Genomic DNA, 14721 nt, shown 5'->3' on the forward strand with positions numbered 1-14721 from the left:
ATGATATCTGAGGAGGAAACAGGAGTCTCCAGTAGGGATAAGGCTGAGATCATGGCCAAGTCCTTTGTACAGATACACAGTTCAGAAAATTTGTCTGAAGAAGGGAGAAGGAGAAGGGAAAGAACAATGAGTCAACACCCAGGTATGTTAAACAGGAGGGAAAAAAACTGATGATATAATTGATGATCCACTTACCTTGGCAGAAATGGTGAGAGCGATAAAGGGATCGAGACCAACCTCCCCAGGGAAAGATCTAATATGTTATGTTACGCTAAAAATCTAGGAGAAGGAGCGCTTTTGAAGTTGCTGCATTTTTATAACAGAGTATGGGAGGAGGGAAGATTACCAAGTGCATGGAAAGAAGCAGTTGTAAATCCAATAAGGAAACCTGGCAAGGATCCGTCAAAACCCACTAGCTACAGACCGATAGCATTAACATCAAATATATGCAAGATAATGGAAAGGATGATAACAGAAAGGTTATCGTATGAGCTTGAGAAGAGGGGAATGCTGGCAAGTTATCAGACTGGTTTTAGGAAGGGAAGGAATTCCATGGACTCAGTGATAAGGTTAGAGACTGAAATAAGAAAGGTCCAGGCAAATAAAGAATCAGTTGCATTGTTTTTTGACATTGAAAAAGCCTATGATATGATATGGAAGGAAGGATTATTAATTAAACTGCACAAGATGGGGGTTGGTGGGAGAGTTTTTAATTGGATTAAAGATTTTTTGTTTGGTAGAAAAATTCAAGTTCGGATTGGATCAGAATTATCAAAAAAGTACATAGTGGGAAATGGCACATCTCAAGGTAGTGTGATTAGCCCGTTACTTTTCATCATTATGATCAATGATGTCTTCACAAAGGTACCAATGGATATATGTAGGTCACTGTTTGCTGATGATGGGGCCTTGTGGAAAAGAGGCAGGGACATGGATCATATAATCAAGAAACTACAAGGAGCAATTGATGAAGTTGTGGAGTGGCGGTCTGATTGGGGATGTAGATTTTCAGTAGAAAAAACTCGAACTGTATTTTTCACCAGGAAAAGAATTGAGGTAGGGAAGAAGTTAAGGATGTATGGGATTGAATTAGAAAGGGTTGGATCATTTAATTTCTGCGAGTTATATTTGATTCACGATTCCCGTGGGCTGACCATATCAGGAAAGTTGAGGAGAAATGTAAAAAAGCAATAAATGTGATGAGATGTTTGACTGGTAGGGAATGGGGAGCAAGTTGTTCAGTGTTGAAGAGAATGTATGTGGCTTTAGTAAGATCTGTGTTGGACTATGGAAATATAGCATATGGATCGGCTGCTAAGTCTCTTGTAAGGAAACTGGATGTGATTCAGGTGCAGGCTTTGAGAGTGTGCAGTGGGGCTTTTAAAACATCTCCAGTATCAGCCCTACAGGTAGAATTGGGAGTAATGCCTTTGGGACTAAGGATGCAATTGATGGCAAACTACTGGGCTAATTTGCAGGGGCACAATGATTCTCACCCTGCTGAAGGAGTGTTGCAGGAGTCCTGGGAAAATGGGAAGTTTCAGAGGGATAACTTTAGTCGGGTAGGGAATGATATGCTAAAGAACATGGAGTGTTTGATCTGAGGATAAGTCCTTCAGTACTTTATCCAGTTGAAGTTCCATGGAAGCTTGTATGGCCTGACATAGACTGGCATTTGTTAGAGGTAAAAAGGAAAGGAAAATATAAAACTGATTTGATAAGTGCATTTAACTGTCATGTGATGGAAAAGTATAGTGATTATACTCAGATTTATACGGATGGTGCTAAGGGACCTGAAACAGGAGTGACAGGGTTTACCAGCAAAAGAAATTGGAATCAGCAGGAGAACATCTAATAACTTAGGGGTGTATACAGTGGAGATGCTGGCAGTGTTGGTTGCGTTGCAATGGGTGGAGAAAGCTAGACAAGTCAAAGCGTTGATATGCTCAGATTCATCATCAGTTCTAGCAAGTTTAAGGTCTTTTCACTCAAACAGTTGGCAAGATGTACTTTATGAAGTCCTTCAGTTAGTCACAAGAATTGCAAATCAGGGAGGTCAGGTAAAATTTCGATGTGTTCCAGCACATGTAGGGGTGAAGGGGAATGAGAGGGTGGATGAGTTGGCAAAGAGGGCATTAAAGAATGAAAATATAGAAATGCATATTAGTATCAGTAAAGCAGAGGTTAAGTGCATAATCAGAGAAAAAATCAACCAAATGTGGCAAGAAAGATGGGACAGGGAGGGGAAAGGGAGGCATTTATATCAAATACGAAAGAGCTTTGCAGTACTCGGGTAGGTAGTGGATACAGAAGAGAGGAAATTGTGTGGACTAGGTTAAGGCTGGGACACTGTGCATTAAACAAAACATTGAAAATGATAGGGAAACACCAGACAGGATTGTGTGAGGAATGTCAGGAAGAGGAGTCAGTAGAACATGTAGTTCTGAGTTGTAGGAAGTATGTGATACAGAGAGAGATGATGAAAATTAATCTAAGGAATTGGGGGTGCAGGAATTCACATTAAAAAAGTTGCTGGGCATGGATAAAAGAGCGCAGGTCAGGGTATTTTTAGCGTTTTTAAGGGGTACAGGGGTTCTTTTATAGGATATGACGGATAAACAGGAATAGGGTACTAGGATGGCCAAAGATGGGAGGATCATGGACGACCTGGCCATGGACTCATCTCCATCTACCTGCCTTTTGCCCATAATCCTTAATTCCCCTGCAATGCAAAAAGCTATCCAACCTTGCCTTGAGTAGCCTCTACTGCTTCATTGGGTAGAGAATTCCACATGAATTCTGACTCTCTGACTCTCAGTATGGATTTACCGGTTTGGGTCTCCAGAGGGGGAATAATCTCCTGAATTTGGGATAAGGATCCTTCCCAGTGAGTGAGGGTCAGGACGTCCACAACCACTGCCCGCAGTGTGCCAACGCAGCCCGCTTTGTGTTGTGCAGATGGAAGGTTTGGAAGACTGGCGTCAGTAAGTGCATTGACGCTGAAACCAAGGACGACCTCCACCCGGACGTCAAGTTCGATGACAACCAGCGCGCCGACTTTGAGAACTCCTTGCAATTGGCGTGAGTTCAGTGTTCGCTCTGAGTCGCTGCTTAAAGTGCAGTTGAAGCAGTATGGGACTGGGAGTGTGGGAATGGGGAGCCCCTCCTCCAGGATTCTATTCATTTATTTATTCTATTTAGAGATAGAGGGCGGTAACAGGCCCTTCTCGCCCACTGCTCAGTTACACCTACACGTATGTGACCAATGAACCTACTCAACCACACGTCTTTCTCAATGTGGGAGGGAATTGGAGTATCCGGAGGAAACCCATGCGGTCACGGGGAAACGTGCAAACTCCTTACAGACAGCGGTGCGAATTGAACCTGGATCACTGGCACTGTAAAGTGCTACGCTGCTATTACGCCAGTGTCATGCTGTGCACTGACAGACGACTGGACCGAGGTGCGGAGAAACGGCAGACTCCCATGTAGAGACAGAAACCTAGTTCACTCATAGGGATTCCAACAGAACTTCGGTGGCTCGACTGAGCAACACCGTGAGACAAATCATTCACTTGTCACGAGGACCCCGTGATCGGCACTAATTGGGAGCCCCCTTTAAATAATCACAGTATGCAGAAAACCGGAGCCAGTCAAACAGATTAAATAGAAACAGGGCTCAGCGACACTAAATAAGACAACAATTAACAAATACAGGTGCACAGGCCAAAGGACTCACAGCAACCATTCCTCCTGGGTCACTGGAGTTGGTTCTACCCGCTGTACTTCTGTGCCGCCCGTGAAGGGAGTATCAGTACTAAGGGTGCACGGTGGTGCAGCGATTACTTAACAGCGCCAGCGATCAGTGACAGGGGTTCATTTCCCGCAGCTGTCTGTAAGGAATTTGTATGTTCTCCCTGTGACTGTGTGGGATTCCTCTGGGTCCTCTGGTTTCCTCCACTGTTCTGTAGAATTAGGATTACTAAGTTGTGGGCATGCTATGTTGGTAACACTTGCAGGCTGCAACCATCATAATCCTCGCTGATCTGATTTGATGTAAATGACGCATTTCACTGTACATAGAACACAGAAAACCTACAGCACAATCCAGGCCCTTCGGCCCACAAAGTTGTACTGAAAATGTCCCTACCTTAGAAATTACTAGGCTTACCTATAGCCTTCTAATTTACGAAACTCCGTGTACCTATCTAAATGTCTCTTAAAAGACCCTGTTATATCCACCTCCACCATCGTTGCCACAACCCATTCCACACACTCACCACTCTCTGAGTAAAAAACTTACCCCTGACATCTCCTCTGTACCTGCTCCCCAGCACCTTAAATCTGTGTCCTCTTGTGGCAACCATTTCAGCCCTGGGAAAAAGCCTCTGACTATCCACACAATCAATGCCTCTTATCATCTTACACACCTCTATCAGGTCACCTCTCATCCTTCATTGCCTCAAGGAGAAAAGGCCGAGTTCACTCAACCTATTCTCATAAGGCATGCTCCCCAATCCAGGCAACATCCTTGTAAATCTCCTCTGCACTCTTTCTATGTCTTCCACATCCTTCCTGTAGTGAGGCGACCAGAACTGAGCACAGTACTCCAAGTGGGGTCTGACCAGGGTCCTATATAGCTGCAGCATTACCTCTCGGCTCCTAAATTCAATTCCACGATTGATGAAGCCCAGTACACCGTATGCCTTCTTAACCACAGAGTCAACCTGCGCAGCTGCTTTGAGCGTCCTATGGACTCGGACCCAAGATCCCTGTCATCCTCCACACTGCCAAGAGTCTTACCATTAATACTATATTCTGCCATGATATTTGACCTACCAAAATGAACCACTTCACACTTAGCTGGGTTGAACTCCATCTGCCACTTCTCGGCCCAGTTTTTCATCCTATCAATGTCCCGCTGTAACCTCTGACAGCCCTCCACACTATCCACAGCACCTCCAATCTTTGTGTCATCAGCAAACTTACTAACCCATCTCTCCACTTCCTCATCCAGGTCACTTATAAAAATCACGAAGAGTAAGGGTCCCAGAACTGATCCCTGAGGCACCCCACTGGTGACCAGCTTCCATGCAGAATATGACCCATCTAAAGCCATTCTTAGCCTTCTGTGGGCTAGCCAGTTCTGGATCCACAAAGCAATATCCCCTTGGATCCCATGCCTCTTTTCTTTCTCAATAAGCCTTGACTGGGGTACCTTATCAAATGGCTTGCTGAAATCCATATAAACTACATCTACTGCTCTTCCATCATCAATGTGTTTAGTCATGTCCTCAAAAATTTCCATCAGGCTCTTAAGGCATGACCTGCCCTTGACAAAGCCATACTGACTACTCCTAATCACATTATACCTCTCCAAATGTTCATCAATCCTACCTCTCAGGATCTTCTCCAGCAACTTACCAACCACTGAGGTAAGACTCACTGGTCTATAATTTCCTGGGCTATCTCTACTACCTTTCTAGAATAAAGGAACAACATCTGCAATCCCCCCCCGCCAATCTTCCGGAACCTCTCCTGTCCCCATTGATGATGCAAAGATCATTGCCAGAGGCTCAGCCATCTCCTCCCTGGCCTCCTACAGTAGCCTGGAGTACATCTCATACGGTCCCAGCGGCTTATCCATCTTGATGCTTTCCAAAAGCTCCAGCACATCCTCTTTTTTACTATCTACATGCTCAAGCTTTTCAGTCTGCTGAAAGTCATCGCTACAATCACCAAGATCCTTTTCCATACTGAATACTGAAGTAAAGTATTCATTACGTACCTCTGTTATTTCCTCCGGTTCCATACACACTTTCCCACTGTCACACTTGATAGGTCCTACTCTTTCACGTCTTATCCTCTTGCTCTTCACATACTTGTAGAATGCCTTGGGGTTTTCCTTAATCCTGCCTGCCAAGGCCTTCTCATGGCCCCTTCTGGCTCTCCTAATTTCCTTCTTAAGCTCCTTCCTATTAACCTTATGATCTTCTAGATCTCTAACATTACCTAGCTCTCTGAACCTTTTGTAAGCTTTTCTTTTCTTCTTGACTAGATTTATTACAGCCTTTGTACACTGTGGTTCCTGTACCCTACCATAACTTCCCTGTCTCATTGGAACGTACATATGCAGAACTCCACATAAATATCCCCTGAACATTTGCCACATTTCTTCTGTACTTTTCCCTGAGAATCTGTTTCCAATTTTAGACTCCAATTTCCTGCCTGATAGCCTCATAATTCCCCTGACTCCAATTAAATCCTTTTCTAACTTATCTGTTCCTATCTCTCTCCAATGCTATTGTAAAGGAGACAAAATTATGATCACTCTCTTCAAAATGCTCTCCCACTGAGAGATCTGACACCTGACCAGGTTCATTTCCCAATACTAAATCAAGTACAGCCTCTCTTCTTGTAGGCTTATCTACATATTGTGTCAAGAAACCTTCCTGAACACACCTAACAAACTCCACCCCATCTAAATTCCTCGCTCTAGGGAGATGCCATTCGATATTTTGGAAATTAAAATCTTCCATCACGACAACTCTGTTATTATTACGCCTTTCCAGGATCTGCTTCCCTTTCTGCTCCTCGACACCCTTGTTACTATTGGGCAGCGTATAAAAAACACCCAGTAGAGTTATTGTACATTTCAATATTCTTATGACAAATAAAGCTGAGGTCCTCTCTCAGCTGAAAGTATTGATTCTGGGATCTGGGATTTTGGGGAAGAGAGGGCAAGACCTGGCTGTGACCAATGAGGAAGCTGGAGAGGGAGAACAGAGATCCTGGGATGAGTGATACACCTGCTGCCTGCACCTTCTCCCACAGCACCAGTCACGGACCCAAGCAGTCCTTCCAGGTGAGACGATGCTACACCTGCGAGTCTATCGGGGTCATCAAATGTATCCGTTGCTCCCCATGTGTGGCCTCCTCTACATCAGTGAGACCCATCACACGTTGGGAGTTACCTCTACCTGCTGCAAAAAGCAGCATCATCCATTGCCCACCCATTTCAATTCAACTTCCCATTCCCATTCTAGCATGTCTGTCCATGGCCTCCTCTACGGCCATGGCTAGGCTAACCTCAGGTTGGAGGAGCAACACCTCATATTTTGCTTGGGTGGCATGAACATTGATTTCTCTAAATTCTGGTCATACTCCCCCTCTGCTCATTGTATCTTCCTCCATTCCCCATCCTGGTTTCCCTCTCACCCCATTTCTTCAGCTCACCTGTCCATCACCTTCCTCTTAAAGCATGCCCTCTAGTGTTTGACATTTCTACCCTGGGAAAAAGATTCTGACTGTCTATGCTCTCTATGCCTCTCATAATCTTATAAGCCTCCATCAGGTCTCCCCTCAACCTCTGCTCCTACAGAGAAAAGTGACACAAGTTTGTTCAACCGCTCCTTATAGCACATATCCTCTAATCCAGGCGACATCTTGGAAAATAACTTCTACACCTTCTACAAAGCCTCCGTATCCTTCATGTAAGAGGGCATCCTCCTTCCCTTCCTTCCATTGTTCACTGTTCTCTCCTACCAGATTTCTTCTTCAGCACTTTACTTCCTCCACCTATCACCTGTTAGTATCTTACAACATCCACTGCCCACCCACCCACCTTCTCCCTCACCTGGTCTCACTTATCACCTGCCGACTTGTATTCCTTCTCCTTCCCACCTCCCCCATCTTCTTATTCTGGCTTCTACCCCCTTTCCTCTCCAGTCCTGGTGAAGGGTCTCAGCCTGAAATGCCAACTATTCATTCCCCTCCATGTATAGTTCCTGACCTGCTGAGTTTCTCCTTTGTGTGTGTTGCACAGTGATCCCAGGATTAGCCAGGAGGGAGGTTATTGTCCCTGGGAGTACGAATAGTTGGGGAAAACTGGCCTATTGTGGGATTTCCATAATTTCCACAGGATCACAAATCAGGGAACATTTTTGATATAAACAATGTTCAGAATGATTTGATGTACAGAGGACTCCTAGGTTCCATGTCTGTATAGTTTCCTGCACAGAGTGGCGATGAAGGTGAACGGTATGCTTTCCTACATTAGTTGGAGCTTTGAATGGAAGAACAAGGAAGCCATTTTACGGCTGTATAAAGCTTTGGTTAAGCTACCCTTGGGGTATTGTGTGCAGTTCTGGTTGCCCCATTAGAAGGAAGATATGGAGGCTTTGGTGAGGGTGCAGAAGAGGTTTTCCAGGATGCCACTGAGGTTGTAGGATACGAGCCATAAGGGGAGATTGGACAAACTTGGGTGTCCTCTGGAACATCAGAAGCTTATAGAGATTTATAAAATGATGAGATGGGGTAGACAGTCAGAAGTTTTACCCAATGCTGAAATGTTAAATACTAGAGGTGAGAGGAGGAAAGGGTAAAGATACACGGGGCAAGATTCAAGGTGAGAGTGGGGAGATTGAAAAGAGACCTAAGAGGGCACTTCTTTACACGTAGGACAGTGAGTGCCTGGAATGAGCTGCCAGAGGAAGTGGTCAAGCAGGGTACCATTGCAGTGTTTAAGTGGCATTTGCATGTGTACATGGAGGGGAGGGGCTTGGTAGATTACGGTACAAACTCAGGCAAGTGGGACTAGCAGGGAAAATACTGGGGTCGGCATGGACTGTTGGGCTGAATGGCTTGTTTCCGCGCTGTGTTACTCTGTGACACAAAAGCAAGATATTCTTTTACACAGAGTTGTGGATGCCTGGAATGGAGTACCTGGGGCAGATAGTGACGTTCAAAAGTGTATTAGACACATGAATGTGCAGGGAATGGAGGAATCTGGATCATGTGCAGGCAGAAGAGATTTAATTTAATTTGGAATTGTGTTGGAGGACACCCCGTTAGTCAGAGGGTGGAGAATCTGTGGAATTAATTGCTACAGATGGCTGTAGAGGCCAAGTCATTGGGTTTATTTAAAGACATGACAAAAGGTGCATGAGTTGGAGATCCAGAGCAACACACAAAAGATGCAGGAGGAGCTCAGCAGATCAGAAAGCATTTATGGAAAAGAATAAACAGTCAGCGTTTCAGGCCAAGACCCTTCTTCAGGACTATTTAAAGCAGAGTTTAATAAGGTCGCAAGGGTGTCAAAGGTTAAAGGGAGAAGGTAGGAGAATGAGGTTGAGAGGGGAAATAAATCTGCTATGATCAAATGACAGAGTAGACTCGATGGGCTGAATGGTCTCACTCTGCTCATATATCTGATGGACATTATGAGGCAAAGCGCCTATTCCTGCTCTGTACTGCTCTATGTGCTATATTCTACACTCTTCCATATCTCTTCTCAGTTTAGGGGAACTGTTCCTGAAGAAGCTTGTGAATATGTTCGAAAGCCCATGGGACAGTCTAGAAAGCTTTCAGAGGATATTCTGGAGAGTCAAGAGTGCCATAGGAGGTAAGAATTTAGTAAATTGTGCACCAATTAGCACAACATCCAGGGTCTGGGAATCCTGCAGGTTTATGCCAAGGTCAGGAAGTTGGGAATTCTGCCCACAGTGGTAAGGTTGCCAGGTGAATTGTCCATACAATTCTATCCCAGCTCTTGTACATTTACCTGGAGCGCTGTCACAGGAAAGCAGCATTCACAATCAAACACCCCACCATCCGGACCATGCTCTCTCCTCACTACTACCATCAGACAGGAAGCAGAGAAGCCCTAGGTCCCACAGCACCAGGTTCAGGAATAGTTATTACCCTTCAACCATCAGACTCCTGAACAGCATGAACTCACCTGAACTCTGAACTGAATCCACAACCTGTAGACTCACTTTCTAAAACTCTGAAACTCATGATCTCAGTATTTTTTTTAATTTTCATATTTTTTACACATTGATTGTCAACCTTTGTATGTAATTTTTCAAAAATTCTATTGTATTTCTTTATTTTCTGTAAATGCAACAAGAAAGTAAATCTCTATGTGGTATATGGTAATATATACTTTGACAAGAAATTTACTTTGACTTGGGGTTCCTAGAAACACTTTATTAGAACTTCAAATCCATTATCCTTTCCCCTCATATTTTTTATGATATATAAACGATTTGGCCATTTGATCTATTCAGTCGGTTCTCACTGCGATCACTTCAACCACCTCCACCAAAAATCCCTGTTCGCTATCCCCTCACACCCACCTGATGATCCCACCTGCGCCCTGTACAATTTACAGCCACCAATTGATCCACCAACTCTCCACAACTTTTGAACCTGAGATAAAACTGGAGACCCCACGCGAAGGGGGTCTCGCACAGACAGACACACAGACAGCAATGGAGGGCAGAATCGAACCCTGGTTCCTGGAACTGTGAGCCCATAGCTCTACCCACTGTGCTGCAGTTCCACCCCAGATTCTCAGCTCTGCACTACCCTTTTGTTCTGTCTCAGCCTTCTGTCGACTGGTTAACCACCACACCCCCTCCACCCCCACCCAGCTCCCTATCCTCTTTTTCCTTCTGCCTTACAAACTCTCCCTGATAATATCAGGGCTGTAGGGAAAGGACCCTGACTTTTCCTTCAACCTCTGGATTTTTCCTGTTTCCCTCAGAATCTCTCCCCTTATCTGACAGCTGATCATAGAGCCATCCATCTGCGGGCCTCTAACCTCACTGGGTATTAGAAACATAGAACAGCACAGTCTGGGCTCTTCACTGCATGTCTCATGCCTTAGTCTGACCACCAGGGGGCGTTGGAGTCCTCCAGGCTTTGATGACCCTTCTCCCCAATTAGTAGTTGATTATTATCATCTGTGTCTTGTTTTAGTTATCAGTGCACCCGTGCCTTGTTTTGTTTGCCTATTTAAGTTCCCACTGTTTCGTTCATTTTTGCTCTGCCTTGAGTTTACCTACCCTGGTGAGTAGTGCTTCTCGAGTCGTAGCCTGTGCTCCCTACTGACAAATCAACAAGTGAGGATTCCATCCTCATCTCTAGTCTCCTCTGGACTTGGGTCCACTGGTCTAAGTCTTTCATGGTCGACCTCTGGTTAAAGATGTGAAACTTCACCATTAGAGCGCTGGTGCAAACTCAGCTTGGCAGCCACCCCCGTTACTTCACGATGTTGCACTGACCTTTGACCATGCTCCTCAATTATTCTAACCCTTCCCTCATACACAGCCCATAAACTGTGGTCACATGGTCTCTTGGAAGAGTTGTTTGGAGGAAACTGGTATTGACAACCTCAAAACCGCGCATTAGGAACACACCGAGACACTGTGGGCGTGCCTGAGGAGTATATCACTTCAACATCTGCCCAACACCTCTGCCCCATGTGTGGGAACGGTTCCCACATTGCCCTCATCCTGACCCTTTACACTGAGAGCAGCCAAGAAGGAAATAAGGGAGCGTTGGGCCTGAATGGGTGGAGACAATGTTCTATATTGCGGCAAATCATCCTGTGATGTCACTGGAGTGGTTCGGTGCGGTCTTTTATTGATTCTATTATGGTTATCACTCTATTAAGGATTTCTTGAAACTGTCAGCGAGTAAATGAATCTCAGGCTTGCATATGGTGACATACAAGTACATTGATAATAAATTTACTTTGAACTTTGAATGATTTGGTACAGACAGGGTGAATGCACAAAGCTATCCCCCAGTGTTGGCAAATCAAGAACTGGAGGCATAAGTTGAATGTGAGAGGTGGAGAGATTAATAGTGACCATTAGAAACAACTTTGTTACCCAGAGAGTGATCCATATATGGAATGAGTTGCCAGAGAAAGAGGTAGAGGCAAGTACATTAACAACAGTTAAAAATAAATGTGTGTGTATGAGAAATGGAATTGTAATTGGTTTATTATTGTCAAATGTACTAATCTATAATTAGAAGCTTGCTTGGCATACTGTCCAGACAGACCAAATAGTTACACGGTGTATTGAGGTAGAACAAGGTAAAACAATAACAGTGTGGAATAAAGTGCAACAGCTACAGAGAGAGTGCAGTGCAGGTAGACAATGAGGGTACAGACTGTGAGCTCGAAAGTCCAACTTATTGTCAGCTTGAGGGAGATATGAACCAAATGTGGGCAAATGGATCTTAGATGGGAATTGTGGTCAACATGGACCAGATGGGCCAAATGGCCTGTTTCCCTGCTGTATGTCTCTATGGCTATGAGTGTGTGATGTCACAGGAAGTGAGGTTTCAGTATGAATGGGGGGGCAGTGAGAGAAGCCCCCATTTTGGTCCCACCATTTAATAACATCACCTCTGATCACATTGTAAAGTCAACTCTGACACCCAGTAGCCTTCACCCATTTGCTTTATCAAATATCTCCCTTCAACCTTTTCAAACATTCCCATTACCCCCACCCTTTCAGGAAGAAACTTTGAATCCTCTGACAGAAAGAGTTCAGTTTCTTTGTTTCGTCCTCTCTGGCTCTCTCTGCCTTCCCATGTCTCTCTGTCTCTCTCTCTGTCTCTGGAGAGGAGGTGGAAGATGCCAGAATAGAAAAGGTGGGGAGCGGGAGGGGAAGAAGGACTATCTAGAAGATGAGACATGAAGTCAGGTGGGTGGGAAAGGTAAAGGGATGAAGAAGAAGGAATCTGATAAGAGAGGAGAGTGGACCCTCGGAGAAAGGGAAGGAGAAAGGCACCAGGGGAGGTGTTAGGCAGGTGAGGAGAAGCGGCAAGAGGCCAGAGTGGGGAATAGAAGAATAATGTTTTATTCTTCATTCTGCTCTATGTTTCCCCTCAAACTAACTCAATACACTGAGGCGGTGAAATGATCTGTGTGGATGGAATACAAATCAGACATTTCACTATACCTCAGTACATGTGGCAGGGTTAGAGACCAATTTGCCAACTTAGTGATATCAAAGCTTGCAATCTTTCACTGTTCAGGTAACATGTTTCTCTTTAAATTTTGCCCCTGTCAAATTTGAACATTATACCTCATTGTTAGATCTTTGGCCACTCACGTAAGCTACCTATATTTTGTTGTAGCCTCAGACATCCTCTTCCTGGCTTCCACAAAGACAAGGTGGTGGGTTCTGGTACAACAGTCTGTGGGTGGAACTCAGTGATTCAGGTAGCAGCTGTGGCGGGAAATGGACTCTCAACATTTTGGACCAAGACCCCGTTTTGGACAGCATGTGTCTCAACTTGAAACATTGACTGTCCATTCCGTCCCCCCGCCCAACAGACTGTCCAATCTCCCCACCACGCTCCTTGGCATCATCAGTACATTCAATAACACTGCCTTTGGAGGTTTTGTACATAAATTGCAAAGGATGCTACACAAAGAGGCTAACGGGAACTTTTTCATGGACCTCGAAGGAAATAAGAAAGTTTGAAGATCAAAATACATATATGTCACCGTATACAGTACTAACCTGAGACTCAACTTTTTGTAGACGTTTACAGTAGAAGAAATAAATACCATAGAATCAGTGAAAAACTACACACAAGTAGCTTGCAGATGTTTCATCACCAGTCAATGTGACTTACTCCGTGGACAGTTGTTGGTGTTTCTCTCTGGGAGTCCTTGCTCGCTTGCCTCCTCTCCCGTTCGCTTGCCTCAGTCCTGATTGACTACCCCTTCAGTTAACCTTTGAATTCTATTGGCTCACATTTCCTTGGCTCTTAGGGTTCGTAGATGGTGTCTATTTGAAACATCTGCAAGCTAATTGCCAAGCTCGGTGAACACTGCAACGTCAAACACCTCAAACCAAACTACCAATATTCACCACCATCCTAAAGTGCACACAGAAGCAAACAAACAGCAACCAACAGCTCACCAATGAGCAAGGAAGGGCAAAGGGTGCTTCGCCATCTCTATGTTCTTTTAAGGTCACAGAAAAACTTAGTAGAAGGCATTCTTCTACAGGAGATCATGTGATGAATTTCTTCTTATCTCTCCTTCCTTCTCTATCCGCCCCGCCCCCCACCCATTTCCGTTATCTACCAGTCTACGTGGCGAAACATTGGAAGGAAGACTGGTTCTTTGGGTACCAGTTCAAAAATGGTTGCAATCCCTGCTTGATCGAGAGATGCACGGAGATCCCAAAGAAATTCCCTGTGACAGACACCATGGTCAACCAGTTCCTCGGATGCTCTACACTGGCACAGGAAATGAAGGTGCGTGCATGTGGCTGGTACTTACTGCATTAGGGTCAAAGGACTACCAGGGTGGCACAATAGAGCAGTGGGTAGAGCTGCGACCTCACAATGCCAGAGACCTGGGTTCAATCCTGACCTCTGGGGTGTGTGTGTGTGTGTGTGTGGCAGAGGGGTGGGGTAGTGTTTGCATGATCTCCCTGTAAACGTGTGTGTTTCTTTAGATTCCTCTCCCATCCCAACGATGTGCTGGCTCGCAGGTTAATTTTAATTGGCCAGCTTAGATATGGAGATCCCATTCCCAAGGTCAAACACAGAGTGAAGCTCTCTCTACAATGTCCCATCACACTATCCCAGGGTCAGACACAGAGTGAAGCTCCCCCTACAATGTCCCATCACACACTCCCAGGGTCAGACACAGAGTGAAGCTCCCTCTACACTGTCCCATCACACACTCCCAGGGTCAGACACAGAGTGAAGCTCCCTCTACACTGTCCCATCACACACTCCCAGGGTCAGACACAGAGTGAAGCTCCCTCTACACTGTCCCATCACACACTCCCAGGGTCAGACACAGAGTGAAGCTCCCCCTACAATGTCCCATCACACTATCCCAGGGTCAGACACAGAGTGAAGCTCCCTCTACACTGTCCCATCACACACTCC

The 14721-nt window shown here is 45.1% G+C and overlaps 1 protein-coding gene across 4 annotated transcripts in view; it reads left to right on the top strand.

Annotated features, from left to right (window-relative positions):
- The window catches only part of LOC134346918 (polyunsaturated fatty acid 5-lipoxygenase-like), an 80414-nt gene that overhangs the window by 22280 nt on the left and 43413 nt on the right, over positions 1 to 14721 (top strand). For 2 of the 4 annotated variants that reach the window (XM_063048766.1, XM_063048768.1), the window contains exons 3-5: positions 2959 to 3081; positions 9302 to 9403; positions 13907 to 14076. In XM_063048766.1, the coding sequence (XP_062904836.1) occupies positions 2959 to 3081; positions 9302 to 9403; positions 13907 to 14076 (395 nt within the window). Of the gene's footprint in view, positions 1 to 2958; positions 3082 to 9296; positions 9404 to 13906; positions 14077 to 14721 lie in introns of all 4 variants that reach the window. The other 2 variants (XM_063048765.1, XM_063048767.1) reach the window with 2 other exon arrangements.

The sequence above is a fragment of the Mobula hypostoma genome, chromosome 5 (genome assembly GCF_963921235.1).
Source record: "Mobula hypostoma chromosome 5, sMobHyp1.1, whole genome shotgun sequence".
Classification (NCBI taxonomy): Eukaryota; Metazoa; Chordata; class Chondrichthyes; order Myliobatiformes; family Myliobatidae; genus Mobula; species Mobula hypostoma.